Source organism: Oncorhynchus keta, unplaced genomic scaffold (genome assembly GCF_023373465.1).
Source record: "Oncorhynchus keta strain PuntledgeMale-10-30-2019 unplaced genomic scaffold, Oket_V2 Un_scaffold_3114_pilon_pilon, whole genome shotgun sequence".
Lineage (NCBI taxonomy): Eukaryota > Metazoa > Chordata > Actinopteri > Salmoniformes > Salmonidae > Oncorhynchus > Oncorhynchus keta.
In genome coordinates, this window is record NW_026290913.1 from 976,216 (window position 1) to 990,920 (window position 14,705).

Below are 14,705 nucleotides of genomic sequence, written 5' to 3' on the forward strand. Positions count from 1 at the left end.
TACCATCTATGGCGCGAGGAAACTGTGCAGACAAGGTGATCTGGGCTATCTGATTGGCCAGCGGTTACCTTCAGTTACTTTCTACCTTCTGACACATGAAATGGTTCAAAATGGGAACACTTTGCCTTCCCAGAGCTGGGGTTGCTGAATCAAGTGCACCTACCGCCGACAGTCCGAAACAAATAAAAGACGTTGGAATGCAAGGCTTTATCGTTGTTGTTTTTTACAGAAATATTTGGTGATTGACTAGGAATCCCTTAGAGATAAACCAGACGATCACAAATGACCGGCTGGTGACCACTGCGCTAGGCTATTATCCCCCTGTGTACCCTCTGTAGAAAAGCAGTGTGCCCTGTTCTATTCCCCCATCATTATCTCCCTTTGTGTTCTCTCTGTAGAGAAGCCGTGGAGCGACGCACAATTGGCCTAGCGTCGTCCAGGTTAGGGAGGGCTTGGTCAGTAGGGATGTCCTTGTCTCATCGCGCACCAGCGACTCCTGTGGCGGGCCGGGCTAACCAAGGTTGCCAGTTGCACGGTGTAGCCTCCGACACATTGGTGCGGCTGGCTTCCGGGTTGGATGCGTGCTGTGTTAAGAAGCAGTATGGCTGGTTGGGTTGTGTATCGGATGAGACAAGATAGTATAGCTCATATAGATCATTATAGCTATAAGTGGTGCAATGTTTCTGGCTGTTCCTCCTACCCTTGGCCTTCCTCTACTACCCTGCCTCACTCCCTCTGTCCTGTGACAGAAACCCTGCTCAGTCAGACAGAGAGATGATGGGACCTGTCAGTAGTTCACTGGAGTAGGTTTTTCTCTCTGTAGGTCACTGGATAAGGGTTTTCTCTCTGTAGGTCACTGGATAAGGGTATTCTCTCTGTAGGTCACTGTATAAGGGTTTTCTCTCTGTAGGTCACTGGATAAGGGTATTCTCTCTGTAGGTCACTGGATAAGGGTTTTCTCTCTGTAGGTCACTGGATGAGGGTTTTCTCTCTTTAGGTCACTGGATAAGGGTATTCTCTCTGTAGGTCACTGGAGTAGGGTACTCTCTGTAGGTCACTGGAGTAGGGTTTTCTCTCTGTAGGTCACTGGATAAGGGTATTCTCACTTTTAGGTCACTGGATAAGGGTATTCTCTCTTTAGGTCACTAGTGAAGAGTTTTCTCTCTGTGCTGGTGGATTTAACTGTCTCTTACAATATGACAGACTGGGGGCTTTAAAGCCTCTCATTGGCCAATACATAGCAATCTTCCTAGTGATTGTCTCTCTGGTGAATGTTATAATAACGTGTGTCAGCCTGTAGAAAGTTATCTTGTTTTGTTATATTTCAGACATCATAGTTTTTTATGCTTTCATTGCAGTTTTCATACATTCATTGCAGGCGGCGCCCCACTGTCTGATTCACATCGCTTGATTTCTAATGATAGTTGTCGATTAGATCGACTGATTGTAATTTAATCGGGTGTTCACTACATAAGTGAATGAAAGCTCTTAAAATGTGCATATCCAAACCTTCTGTCTGCCAGCCCCCGTATCGAGAAGCGACACCTCGACAAAATATTTTGAATGTGGGCGGAACTTCCGGCTGAGTGTACCCGGAAGATTTGGATGCAAGTTTCTCGGACGTTTACCATATGTTCGCTTTTTATATATCGATCACTGGTTTTTATTTCATTTCGGTCATTTTATAAACTCAATACCGGGACGATGTTGTCTTTAGATTTCCTTGATGATGTGCGGCGGATGAATAAGCGCCAGGTAGGTACGATAATATTGTTTTTGTTGTGTGAATGTGACGGATTCTTCCAAGGCTAGTTAGCTAGCTATCTAGTTATGCTAGCAACATTAGTCGGCTGGTTAATAACACGTTGCTTAAAATGTCAAGTCGTCTATGCTAACTAGCTACCCAGCTTTCCGTATGGTCTTTATCATGTATAAAGAAATGACCCTGCTAGTTATATACGTTACATCGCCTACTGAACATGCATGATAAACTGGGTTGTCAAAATAGCTAGCTAGCAACCTTGCAAAATCAATGTAGCTTCAGCCCGTACAATTTCCTCTCTGCCTAAATATGGTGTTACTTCAGTCTTCTTCAAACCTGGCGCTGAGGACCTACAAAGTGTGCAGACTTTTATTCCAGCCTAAGTTACTAGTTTCTACTAGATTCTGCTGATCACCAAACCCTTTATTAACTGAAACATATGTATTAGTACTGGGTTGGGACAAAAGCCTGCACACCTTGTTAGTCCTCAGGACCAGCTGTTGGTAGATATAGTTATTATGACGTTGTTATAAGCGAACACTAGCTTATCCTCGTCTCAGCCTGACAACCTGTCTTATTTGTTTTCAGCTCTACTACCAGGTGCTTAATTTTGGTATGATAGTGTCCTCAGCCCTGATGATCTGGAAAGGACTGATGGTCGTGACAGGCAGCGAGAGCCCTATTGTTGTCGTCCTCAGGTAAAGCATTGGTGTTGGATTTATGTAGATGGGGTGCTTTTCAATACACTCAAAGCGCTTTACAAGGTAAGGGGAAATTTGCCACTTTCACACATAAAGTGTTGCACCAACATACCTGCTGTTTGTCTGAAGCGCATCTGCTAATTTTCAGTAACCTGTCTATACTTGACTGTAACATGTCCTTGGTTTCAGTGGAAGTATGGAACCTGCTTTCCATCGAGGAGACCTTCTGTTCCTGACAAACCGGGTCGAGGACCCCATCAGAGTCGGAGAGATTGTGGTCTTCAGGATAGAGGGCAGAGAGATCCCCATAGTACACAGAGTACTAAAGATTCATGAAAAGTTAGTCTATGATGTTTCTGTAGTTATTGAAATGCACTAGTTCTCTCTCGGGATAGTTCTTTGTTTGTTACAAGTTTTAGAAGGCTACTTCCCCCAAAAAGTTTGTATTGCTACATAACACTCAAACTAGGCTCTAAATATTCTGTAATATTTCTTTCCTCGTATATGTTTTTTTTTTTTTTTGCTGGGTAACTGAATCAATGTCATTGTCAGAGCAACTTCATAAGCCGCTCTGGGGGCCAGGAAATCGATGTATGACATCTAAACTAAATCTAAATGTTGTTTATCTCCAGGGAAAATGGCGAAATCAAGTTCCTGACCAAAGGTGACAACAACTCTGTCGATGACAGAGGGCTATACAAGCCGGGACAGCACTGGCTAGAGAAAAAAGACGTGGTGGGACGAGCCAGAGGGTGAGCATTTATCTCATTCCACCAGAGTGATACTAGGCTTAGTCTGCTGTATGACTTCAGTCTCATGCTTCACTTCACTGCATTTATATGATACCATTTCCCTTGAGATATTAGTTCGTGCAAAATTAAACTGAACTTGAGTCTGCGCTCATCTAGCCTGTAGTAGTGGAAGGGCTCAAGCATGGTTTAAAGTTCTCCATCACAGTGACAGATTTGAGATTCCGTGTAGATCCGCATAAAAGCCTCGGGGGGGAAAGGAGTGGGGTGGGGGCTGATCTCGAGATCACATATCCTAATATGAAGTAATATTTTCCCAAATAAATGTATTATCAAATATGTTATTTTCTCTGTTATGCTGTGTGTACTGAACTGACATACTGTTGCTGACACTCGGATGTTCAGATGAAAATGGCAGTTTAAAAGTTAATAATTTTTGTCACATCCATACACTCGTGGCGCATTCAAGTTGGCAGAGGAGTTTTGGCAAATGTATTCTGAAAGCGGATTTGGCCTTTTTTAATATATTTTTTTCTTTTAAAGAGGAGGAGCCCAGTTTTCCATTGCTACCACGTTTATTTCTTACTCCTTCAATAATGCGAGTGGCATCATTTCAGAAATGCTCTGGTTACAACAGAGAATGGTTTAGGTACTTCTGCGCAAAGTAGTGATGGGTAGTTTGCGAACAAGCTGCTTTTTTAAAAGGATTAGGTTGTTTTTTGCAAAAACTAATTTCTCCAGTTTATTGGACTCCCTGATGTGCATACTGCTGCTTTTTGATCTCCAGACATCGACTATCTGCAGATAAATTATACAAAATATTCTCTGAAGATGCTAATTCCTCAGTGCAGGAACCATACTGTGAGGAGAGACCCTCATTCTGCACGATGCCATTTTTTTCAGTGCTTGACATTTTTTTGTCTTTATTTTTGAAAGCCATCTAATAATTTGGTCAGGTAAAAATGTATTTGAACTCAAATTTCACGATCTGACATAATGGTAGGTAACATTTTTGGCTTTAAATTAGGGGTTGACCATTTTTCATGGTTTTATGTAAATTTCTAAGCACTACTGATGAAAGGACCGAAAAGACTCTGAATCAATATGCAACAGCTCTAAAAGGGGCAACGGTGTCTTAAATGGACAATGACCGTTTGTAATAGAAACCAAAAATATCTTTGAGTGAATAATAATTAATTGATATATTTATAATAAAAGTATAGTTATTAATAACGATCAGGATGTTGTGTCCAATGGGTAAATACAGATAGGCTGAAGCATGGAGTTTGTCTATGTACATTTTATAGTCACAATGCTGCATCAGTTGGGCTACAGGTGATATTGCTTATAGCATATCTGATAATATAGACCATGCATAGGCTATATATACATGGTCCAATATGATTTTACCAATATTTTATTGGACAAATTTCTAAAGGTGGTAATTTAATTTGAAATGGTTTCAGCATAATTTTAGTTTCATTTTGTAGTAGAATGTCCCTTTAAAAAGTCACCAGAACTGAGCTTCTCAGTCTTCTACTTACAAATGATCCCAGGGTGGACCCCGGACACCCTAAGGAAGCGGACTGCTGATGTTTAAAGTTAGTGAGGGAAATATAAGTCTCCAGAGATGTTTTTTTATTTATTTAAAAAATATATATTATCTTTATAAATATATATATATATATATATGAGATTTTTTTTTTTTTTAAATCCCGGGCCGAATTTACAGCTGCACCTACCTCATCCCCATATTGTTTTTTTTAGCAATTCGTTCCAGTCACTGGCAGCAGAGAACTGGAAGAAAAGGAGGTGTTGGCTTTGGGGATGACCAGTGAGATATACCTGCTGGAGCGAGTGCGATGGGTGGGTGTCGTTATCGTGACCAGTGAGCTAAGGCAGAGCTTTACCTAGCATAGACTTCTAGATGACCTGGAGCCATTGGGTCTGGCAACGAATATGTAGCGATGAGCGCATACAGGTCGCAGTGGTGGGTGGTAAAAGGGGCTTTGGTAACAAAACGGATGGCACTGTGATAGACTGCATCCAGTTTGCTGAGTAGAGTGTTGGAAGCTATTTTGTAGATGACATCGCTGAAGTCGAGGATCGGTAGGTCGGTCAGTTTTACTTAGCGTAGGTTTGGCGGCGTGAGTGAAGGAGGCTTTGTTGTGAAATAGAAAGACAATTCTAGATTTGATTTTGTATTGGAGATTTTTAATATGAGTCTGGAAGGAGAGTTTACAGTCTAGCCAGACACCTAGGTAGTTGTCCACATATTCTAGGTCATAATCGTCCAGAGTAGTGATGCTAGTCGGGCGGAGAGGTGCGGGCAGCGAATGGTAGAAAAGCATGCATTTGGTGTTACTAGTGTTTAAGAGCAGTTGGAGGCCACGGAAGGAGTGTTGTATGGTATTGAAGCTCGTTTGGAGATTTGTTAACAGTGTCCAAAGAAGGGCCAGAATGGTGTCGTCTGCATAGAGGTGGATCGGGGAATCACACGCAGCAAGAGCGACATCATTGATATTGATATATATCTTTTCTCTCTCGTATATGTATATATATATATATATATAGAGAGAAGAGTCGGCCCGGGAATTGAACCCTGTGGTACCCCCATAGACTGCCAGAGGTCTGGAAAACAGGCCCTCCGATTTGACACACTGAACTCTGTCTGCGAAGTAGTTGGTGAACCATGCGAGGCAGTCATTTGAGAAACCAAGGCTATTGAGTCTACCGATAAGAATACGGTGATTGAGTCGAAAGCCTTGGCTAGGTCGATGAAGACGGCTGCACAATACTGTCTTTTATCGATGGTGGTTTTGATATCATTTAGTACCTTGAGTGTGGCTGAGGTGCACCCGTGACCAGCTCGGAAACCAGATTGCACAGCGGAGAAGGTACGGTGGGATTCGAAATGGTCAGTGATCTGTTTATTAACTTCGGCTTTCGAAGACTTTAGAAGGGCAGGGCAGGATGGATATAAGTCTATAACAGTTTGGGTCTAGAGTGTCACCCCCTTTGAAGAGGAGGATGACCACGGCAGCTTTCCAATCTTTAGGGATCTCGGATGATATGAAAGAGTTTGAACAGACTGGTAGTAGGGGTTGCAACAATGGCGGCAGATAGTTTTAGAAATAGAGGGTGCAGATTGTCTAGCCCAGCTGATTTGTACGGGTCCAGGTTTTGCAGCTCTTTCAGAACATCTGCAATTTGGGTGAAGGAGAAGCTGGGGAGGCTCGGGAAAGTAGCTGCTGGGGGACAGAGCTGTTTGCTGGGGCTGGGGTAGCCAGGTGGAAAGCGATTCTTCTTGACATTTTCGATTATCATGGATTTATCGGTGGTGACCGTGTTGCCTAGCCTCAGAGCAGTGGGCAGCTGGGAGGAGGTGCTCTTGTTCTCCATCGACTTTAGTGTCCCAAAACTTTGTGGAGATAGAGCTACAGGATGCAAATTTCTGTTTGAAAAGCTAGCCTTTGCTTTCCTGATTGACTGCGTGTATTGGTTCCTGACTTCCCTGAACAGTTGCCTATCGCGGGAGCTATTTGATGCTAATGCAGAACGCCACTGGATGTTTTTGTGCTGGTCAAGGGCAGTCAAGTCTGGCGTGAACCAAGGGCTATATCTGTTCTTCGTTCTACATTTTTTTTAATGGGGCATGCTTATTTAAGAGGGTGAGGAAATTACTTTTTAAGAACGACCAGGCATCCTCGACTGACGGGATGAAGTCAATATCCTTCCAGGATACCCGGGCCAGGTCGATTAGAAAAGCCTGCTGGCAGAAGTGTTTTAGGGAGCGTTTGGCTGCGGATCCATAGCGGATGCAATGTGGCAGTGATCGCTGAGATCCTGATTGAAAACAGCAGGGGTGTATTTGGAGTAGAGGTCGACCGATTACGATTTTTCAACGCCAATACCGATTTGGAGGACCAAAAAAAGTCGATGCCGATTTGTATTTATTTTATTATTTATTTATAATAATGACAATTACAACAATACTGAATAAACACTTATTTTAACTTAATATAATACATCAATAAAATCAATTTAGCCTCAAATAAAATGAAACCTGTTCAATTTGGTTTAAATAATGCAAAAACAGTGTTGGAGAAGAAAGTAAAAGTGCAATATATGTAAAAAAAAAAAAATAAAAAAAAATAAAAAAAAGCTACCATTTAAGTTCCTTGCTCAGAACATGAGAACATATGAAAGCTGGTGGTTCCTTTTAACAGGAGTCTTCAATATTTCCAGGTAAGATGTTGTAGTTATTATCGGACAATTTCTCTCTATACGATTTGTATTTCATATACCTTTGACGATTGGATGTTCTTATAGGCACTTTAGTATTGCAGTGTAACAGTATATTTTCCGTCCCTCTCCTCTTCCCTACCTGGGCTCGAACCAGGAACACATCGACAACAACCACCCTCGAAGCAGCGTTACCCATCGCTCCACAAAAGCCGCGGCCCTTGCAGAGCAAGGGGAACAACCACTCTAAGTCTCGCGAGCGAGTGACGTTTGAAACGCTATTAGCGCGCACCCCGCTTACTAGCTAGCCATTTCACATCGGTTACACCAGCCTAATCTCGGGAGTTGATAGGCTTGAAGTCATAAACAGCTCAATGCTTGAAGCACAACGACTAGCTGCTGGCAAAAGTGCTGTTTGAATGAATGCTTATGAGCCTGCTGGTGCCTACCATCGCTCAGTCAGACTGCTCTATCAAATCATAGACTTAGTTATAACATAATAACACACAGAAATATGAGCCTTAGGTCATTAATATGGTCGAATTCGGAAACTATCATCTCGAAAACAAGACGTTTATTCTTTCAGTGAAATACGGAACCATTCCAACTTGTGACATCCATAAGTCTAAATATTCCTGTTACATTTCACAGCCTTCAATGTTATGTCATAATTACGTAATATTCTGGTAAATTAGGCAGCCCAAACTGTTGCATATACACTGATTCTGCGTGCACGCAAGAGAAGTGACACAATTTCACCTGGTTAATATTACCTGCTAACCTGGATTTCTTTTAGCAAAATATGCAGGTTTAAAAATATATACTTCTGTGTATTGATTTTAAGAAAGGCATTGATGTTTATGGTTAGATACAGTCGTGCAACGATTGTGCTTTTTTCGCAAAAGCACTTTTGTTAAATCATCCCCCATTTGGCGAAGTTGGCTGTCCTTGTTAGGAAGAAATAGTCTTCACAGAGTTCGCAACGAGCTAAGTTAGCAGGCAATATTAACTAAATATGCAGGTTTAACAATATATACTTGTGTATTGATTTTAAGAAAGGCATTGATGATTATGGTTAGGTACACATTGGATCACGACAGTCCTTTTTCACGAATACGCACCGCATCGGTTATATGCAACGCAGGACACGCTAGATAAACTAGTAATATCATCAACCATGTGTAGTTAACTAATGATTATGATTGATTGTTTTTCATAAGAAAAGGTTCATGCTAGCTAGCAACTTACCTTTGCTTCTTACCTCATTTGCGTAACAGGCAGTCTCCTCGTGGAGTGCAATGTAATCAGGTGGTTAGAGCGTTGGACTAGTTAACTGTAAGGTTGCAAGATTGAATCCCCTAGCTGACAAGGTAAAAATCTGTCATTCTGCCCCTGAACAAGGTTAACCCACCGTTCCTAGGTTGTCATTGAAAATAAGAATGTGTTCTTCACTACATTTACATTTAAGTCACTGACTTGCCTAGTTAAATAAAGGTGTAAAACATTTTTTAAATCAGCCAAATTGGTGTCCAGAAATACCGATTTCCGATTGTCATGAAATCGTCCCTAATTAATCGGCCATTCCGATTAATCGGTCGACCTCTAATTTGGAGGGCAAGTTGGTCAGGATAATATCTAGGAGGGTGCCCATGTTTACAGATTTAGGGTCGTCCCTGGTGGGATCCTTGATGATTTGTGTGAGATTGAGGGCATCTAGCTTATCTTGTAGGACTGCCAGGGTGTTAAGCATATCCCAGTTTAGGTCACCTAACAGAACGAACTCTGAAGATAGATGAGGGGCGATCAATTCACGTATGGTGTCCAGGGCACAGCTGGTAACTGAGGGTGGTCTACAACAGGCGGCAACGGTAAGAGACTTATTTCTGGAGAGATTCATTTTTAAAATTCGAAGCTCGAACTGTTTGGGCATAGACCTGGAAAGTATGACAACTTCGCAGGCTATCTCTGCAGTATATTGCAACTCCTCCCCCTTTGGCAGTTCTATCTTGACGGAAAATGTTGTAGTTGGGCATGGACATCTCCGAATTTTTGGTGGCCTTCCTATGCCAGGATTCAGACACGGCAAGGACATCAGGGGTGGTGGAGTGTGCTAAAGCAGTGAGTAAAACAAACTTAGGGAGGAGGCTTCTCATGTTAACATGCAAGAAACCACGGCTTTTTCGATTACAGAAGTCAACAAATGAGAGTGCCTGGGAGGGCCTGGGACATTCCTAAAGAAAATAATGTACTTTTTACTCCATACATTTTCCTTGACACCCAAACATTTTTCAATTCACACACTTATCAAGAGAACATTCCAGGTCATCACTACTGCCTCTGATCACAAATGTTTTGTTTGTAAATTATGTCTGAGTGTTGGAGTGTGCCCCTAGCTATCCATATATTGCTTAATATAAGGAATTTGAAATGATTTATGCTTTGACTTTAGATACTTAAGTACATTTTTAGCAATTCCATTTACTTTTTATACTTAAATATTTTTAAAACCAAGTACTTTTAGACTTTTACTCAAGTAGTATTTTACTGGCTGACTTTTACTTGTCATTTTCTAAGGTATCTTTACTTTTACTCAAGTACCACAATTGAGTACTTTTCCCACCACTGTATTTAACTATTGAAGATGTAATGTTGGGTAATAATTTACTTGAATTGTACATCATAACAGCGACATGACATTGTCATGAACATGTCATCTGATGTTGAATGTCAATTTTTGTCTCCAGGTTTGTGCCATACATCGGAATCGTTACCATTCTGATGAACGACTATCCCAAATTCAAGGTAAGATATTTTACATCGTCATCATTAGAAGGAAAATCAACTAAGGTTTTATGAATTGTTTACTAAATTCAGCCTTATTGGGGGCGTTATGCAGGTACTCTAAAGGTTAGAGAGCCTGACCAGCAGCCATACACTAAACAGTGGGAGAGCAACTGGCAGACGGAAAGCAGCTGGTTTCAGATCCTCGGAACAGGGATACTAATATTTTGTTGTTCTTCCCAGTACGCTGTTCTCTTCCTGCTGGGTCTGTTTGTCCTGGTCCATCGGGAGTGAGGAAGAGACTCCCTCACTATCTGCCACGGAGGAAGAATTGGAAATCCCCACCCCACCATGCCTTTCAAGACAGAATTATGTTGAATATGTCAAATTAAGGTGCTTTTTCTGTACCATATGTTTTGAATTGTGTCTAGAAATGTGGATAGTGTTTACATTGTATAAAAACAAGCATTCATTATTTTTGTGAGGGAAATTAGATATAAGTTAAGTAGAATAAAGAGCGGTTTCTTTATTAAAAGTTTTTTCAGAACATGAATCCAACATTTTAGATGGTTAATTGTGTAATTTGTTTTCACTTTTTAATTGGGCTTTGCTTGAAATATTGAATGACAAGTGATATGTTTGTGACATTAAATATGACATCTGTTACCCTCTATCCTGCATTCTGGTAACTTATGCATCAAGCATAACTTCACTAAAACACATTTGTGCATTTTCAAAATGCCATTATTTTACATGCAGGCTAAATATGACATTTACAGTTGAGTCATTTAGCAGACACTTTTCCAGAGCGACTTAGTTAGTGCATTCATCTTAAGATGGCTAGGTGGGACAACCGCATATCTTATTTATGGAAGGCACTTTTTTTATATACACAACAAAAATACAAACGCAACATGTAAAGTGTTGGTCCAATGTTTCATGAGCAAAAATAAAAGATCCCAGAAATGTTTAATATGCAAAAAAAAGCTTGTTTCTCTCAATATTATTGTCCACAAATTTGTTTACATTGCTGCTAGTGAGCATTTCTCCTTTACCAAGTTAATTCCATCCACCTGATGTGTGTGGCAAATCAAGAAGCTGATTAAACAGCATGGTCATTTCATAGGTGCACCTTGTACTGGGGACAAACAGACCTCTAAAATGTGCAGTTTTATCACCACACAATGCCAGATTTCAGGGAGTGTTTAATTGGCATGCTAACTGCAGGAATGTACACCAGAGCTGTTGCCAGATAATTGAATGTTAATTTCTCTACCATAAGTTGCCTCCAACGTTGTTTAAGAGAATCTTGCAGTACATCCAACCGGCCTCACAACCACAGACCAAGTGTATGGTGTTAACTGATGTCAACGTGAACAGAGTGCCCCATGGTGGCGATGGGGTTATGGGCAGGCATAAGCTACAGACAAAAACAATTGCATTTTATAGATGGCAATTTGAATGCACAGAGATACTGTGACGAGATCCTGAGGCCTATGGTCGTTCAATTAATCCACCACCGACCTCATGTTTCAGCATGATCATGCATGGCCTCATGTAGCAAGGATCCGTACACAATTCTTGGAAGCTGAAAATGTCCCAGTTCTTCTATGGCCTGCGTACTCACCAGACATGTCGCCCATTGAGCATGTTTAGGATGATCTGGATCGACATGTACGACAGTGTGTTCCAATATCCAGCAACTTTGCACAGCATTGAATAGGAGCGGGACAACATTCCACAGGCCACAATCAACAGTCTGATCAACTCTATGCGAAGGAGATGTCACGCTGCATGAGGCAAATGGTGATCACACCAGATATTCATTTTCTGATCCACGCCCCTACCTTTTTTTTAAGGTATCTATGACCAACAGTTGCAGATTTGTATTCCCAGTTGTGAAATCCATAGATTAGGGCCTAATTCATTTATTTCACTTGACTGATTTCTTGATATGATCTGGAACTTTATAATCTTTGAAATTGTTGCATGTTGCATTTCTATTTTGGTTCACTATATATGTGCAGTCAACAGTTTGGATACACCTACTTATTCAAGAGATTTTATTTTCTTTGAGTTGAGGTTGGAAATTGTGGAGGCCAAGTCATCTGATGCAGCACTCCATCACTCCTTCTTGGTCAAATAGCCCTTACACAGCCTGGAGGTGTGTTGGGTCATTGTCCTGTTGAAAAACAAATTATAGTCCCACTAAGCGTAAACCAGATGGGATGGCGTATCGCTGCAGAATGCTTTGGTAGCCATGCTAGTTAAGTGTGCCTTGAATTCTAAATAAATCACTGACAGTGTCACCAGCAAACCACCATCACACCTCTTCCATGCTTCACGGTGGGAACCAAACATGTGGAGATCATCCAGTCACCTACTCTGCTTCTCACAAAGACACGGCGGTTAGAACCAAAAATCTCAGATTTGAACTCATCAGACCAAAAGGCATATTTCCACCGGTCTAATGTCCTCTGCTGGTGTTTCTTGGCCCAAACAAGTCTCTTCTTCTTATTAGTGTCTTTTAGTTGTCGTTTCTTTTTCTTCTTATTGATGTCCTTTAATAGTGGTTTCTTTGCAGCAATTTGACCATGAAGGCCTGATTCACGCAGTCTCCTCTGAACAGTTGATGTTGAGATGTCTCTGTTACTTGAACTCTGAAGCATTTATTTGGGCTGCAATTTCTGACGCTGGTAACTCTAATGAACTTATCATCTGCAGCAGAGGTAACTCTTGGTCTTCCTTTCCTGTGGCGGTCCTCATGAGAGCCAGTTTCATCACAGCGCTTGAGGGTTTTTGCGACTGCACTTGAAGAAAGTGTTCTTGAAATGTTCTGGCTTGACTGACTTTCATGTCTTAAAGTAATGATGGACTGTCATTTCTCTTTGCTTATTTGAGATGTTCTTTCCATAATATGGACTTGGTATTTTACCAAATAGGGCTATCTTCTGTGTACCACCCCTACCTTGTCACAACACAACTGATTGGCTCTAACGCATTAAGAAGGAAAGAAACTCCACAATTTAACTTTTAACAAGGCACACCTGTTAATTGAAATGCATTCCAGGTGACTACATCATGAAGCTGGTTGAGAGAATGCCAAGAATGTGTAAAGATGTTATCAAGGCAAAGTGTGGCTACTTTGAGAACTTCAAATATAAAATCATTTTGATTTGTTTAACACGTTAACATAGTTTTGATGTCTTCACTATTATTTTAAAATGTAGAAAATAGTTCAAATTAAGAAACACCCTAGAATGAGTACCTGTATTAATGGCACCTGTTTGAACTTGTTATCAGTATAAAAGACACCTGTCCACAACCTCAAACAGTCACACTCCAAACTCCACTATGGCCAAGACCAAAGAGCTGTCAAAGGACACCAGAAACAAAATTGTAGACCTGCACCAGGCTGGGAAGACTGAATCTGCAATAGGTAAGCAGCTTGGTTTGAAGAAATCAACTGTGGGAGCAATTATTAGGAAATGAAAGACATACAAGACCACTGATAATCTCCCTTGATCTGGGGTTCCACGCAACATCTCACCCCGTGAGGTCAAAATGATCACAAGAACGGTGAGCAAAAATCCCAGAACCACACGGGGAGACCTAGTGAATGACCTGCAGAGAGCTGGGACCAAAGTAACAAAGCCTACCATCAGTAACACACTACGCCGCCAGGGACTCAAATCCTGCAGTGCCAGACGTGTCCCCCTGCTTAAGCCAGTACATGTCCAGGCCCGTCTGAAGTTTGCTAGAGAGCATTTGGATGATCCAAAAGAAGATTGGGAGAATGTCATATGGTCAGATGAAAACAAAATATAACTTTTTGGTAAAAACTCAACTCGTCGTGTTTGGAGGACAAAGAATGCTGAGTTGCATCCAAAGAACACCATACCTACTGTGAAGCATGGGGGTGGAAACATCATGCTTTGGGGCTGTTTTTCTGCAAAGGGACCAGGACGACTGATCCGTGTAACGGAAAGAATGAATGGGGCCATGTATCGTGAGATTTTGAATGAAAACCTCCTTCCATCAGCAAGGGCATTGAAGATGAAATGTGGCTGGGTCTTTCAGTATGACAATGATCCCAAACACACCGCCCGGGCAACGAAGGAGTGGCTTCGTAAGAAGCATTTCAAGGTCCTGGAGTGGCCTCGCCAGTCTCCAGATCTCAACCCCATAGAAAATCCCCAAAACATCACTGCTCTAGAGGAGATCTGCATGGAGGAATGGGCCAAAATACCAGCAACAGTGTGTGAAAACCTTGTGAAGACTTACAGAAAACGTTTGACCTCTGTCATTGCCAACAAAGGGTATATAACAAAGTATTGAGATAAACTTTTGTTATTGACCAAATACTTATTTTCTAACATAATTTGCAAATAAATTCATAAAAATTCCTACAATGTGATTTTCTGGATTTTTTTTTCTCATTTTGTCTGTCATAGTTGAAGTGTACCT

General features: G+C 41.3%; 1 protein-coding gene across 2 annotated transcripts; it reads left to right on the forward strand.

The window, feature by feature from the left end:
• Nucleotides 1-1,531: 1,531 nt before the first annotated feature.
• LOC118375494 (signal peptidase complex catalytic subunit SEC11A-like) lies at nucleotides 1,532-10,911 on the forward strand. 2 transcript variants are annotated; one of them, XM_035762071.2, is made up of 6 exons: nucleotides 1,532-1,759; nucleotides 2,351-2,460; nucleotides 2,653-2,802; nucleotides 3,096-3,215; nucleotides 10,202-10,259; nucleotides 10,482-10,911. In XM_035762071.2, the coding sequence occupies exons 2-6, from the start codon at nucleotides 2,378-2,380 to the stop codon at nucleotides 10,530-10,532; spliced, it is 462 nt and encodes a 153-aa protein (XP_035617964.1). In that variant the 5' UTR covers nucleotides 1,532-1,759; nucleotides 2,351-2,377; the 3' UTR covers nucleotides 10,533-10,911. The 2 variants fall into 2 exon arrangements, with proteins under 2 accessions (XP_035617964.1, XP_035617963.1); XM_035762070.2 differs by having other exon boundaries at nucleotides 1,535-1,755.
• The last annotated feature ends 3,794 nt before the right edge of the window (nucleotides 10,912-14,705 follow it).